Source organism: Hippocampus comes, unplaced genomic scaffold (assembly GCF_001891065.2).
Source record: "Hippocampus comes isolate QL1 unplaced genomic scaffold, H_comes_QL1_v1.1 C16713090, whole genome shotgun sequence".
NCBI lineage: Eukaryota > Metazoa > Chordata > Actinopteri > Syngnathiformes > Syngnathidae > Hippocampus > Hippocampus comes.
Genome location: NW_017837314.1, coordinates 1 through 732, shown reverse-complemented (window position 1 = coordinate 732; position 732 = coordinate 1). Strand labels below are relative to the sequence as shown.

Sequence of the window (732 nt, the reverse complement as noted above, 5' to 3'; positions counted from 1 at the left end):
AAAAAAAAAAAGTGTAGGATCAGATTTGACGACGTTTGCATGAGTTGCCCCGGCAACATCAATCCACACACACGAATACGATCAACGCAATAACGTTCTGTGATACACACGTTTGAGTTATTTAGAACATTGAACAAGGTGCTGTTAAAAATAAGTTGGGAAAAATTAAAAGACTCACCTCATTTCTGGTCCTGTTACCGTCAGCTGGAGCCTAAAAGCCAAACAAGGTAAAATTAATATTCATCCCCCGCAGCTGCACTTTAACATACAGGCAATCATCTTCAGCTTCTCGCTGGCCTCACCAAACGAACTGGCTGCACGGAACAGATGCGAGTGTCACGGGAACCCCAGTCGGCACTCGTACTATAGAAGCCTTTCTCCAGGATGTATTGGTTACCGGAAAAGTCCACATGGGAGTAGGCTACCCACCTGGGAGGCGGCGTGTCAACGCAATTCTTCAACAATCGCTTCACATTTGCTCCATATCATTCGCAGAGGACTTTCGGTTTGGACTTACACTCCACTGAAGACTTGGATTGAACGGGTGTTGATCTTGAAGCCAAAAAGCTCAACATCTGGAATGGCCTCCGTCACCTCGAACGTGTTCTCCTCTTGGGCAACGGCACCCTCCTCTTCCTCTGGCTGCTCGAACATCACCATTAAGGGGTCGCTCAAGTCCTGCAGAAACCAGAAGTGGAGCGTAGATCAAAACCACGGCGTGGACGGAACCCG

The 732-nt window shown here is 48.0% G+C and overlaps 1 protein-coding gene across 1 annotated transcript; it reads right to left on the bottom strand.

Annotated features, from left to right (window-relative positions):
• Window positions 1–82: 82 nt before the first annotated feature.
• Window positions 83–714, bottom strand: LOC109508982 (absent in melanoma 1-like protein). Its single transcript, XM_019858926.1, has 3 exons — window positions 518–714; window positions 303–429; window positions 83–211 (listed from the first exon to the last, which is right to left on the bottom strand). The coding sequence occupies exons 1-3, from the start codon at window positions 658–660 to the stop codon at window positions 122–124; spliced, it is 360 nt and encodes a 119-aa protein (XP_019714485.1). The 5' UTR covers window positions 661–714; the 3' UTR covers window positions 83–121.
• Between the last annotated feature and the right edge of the window lie 18 nt (window positions 715–732).

Bases quoted from the DNA above. Each gene is read 5' to 3' on its own strand.
- LOC109508982 (XM_019858926.1), bottom strand. From the start codon at position 660: ATGGTGATGTTCGAGCAGCCAGAGGAAGAGGAGGGTGCCGTTGCCCAA. The intron at 430-517 runs GTAAGTCCAAAC...GCCGCCTCCCAG, and splicing joins ATCCAAGTCTTCAGTGGAGT to GTGGGTAGCCTACTCCCATG. The intron at 212-302 runs GTGAGGCCAGCG...TTTGGCTTTTAG, and splicing joins CCGTGCAGCCAGTTCGTTTG to GCTCCAGCTGACGGTAACAG.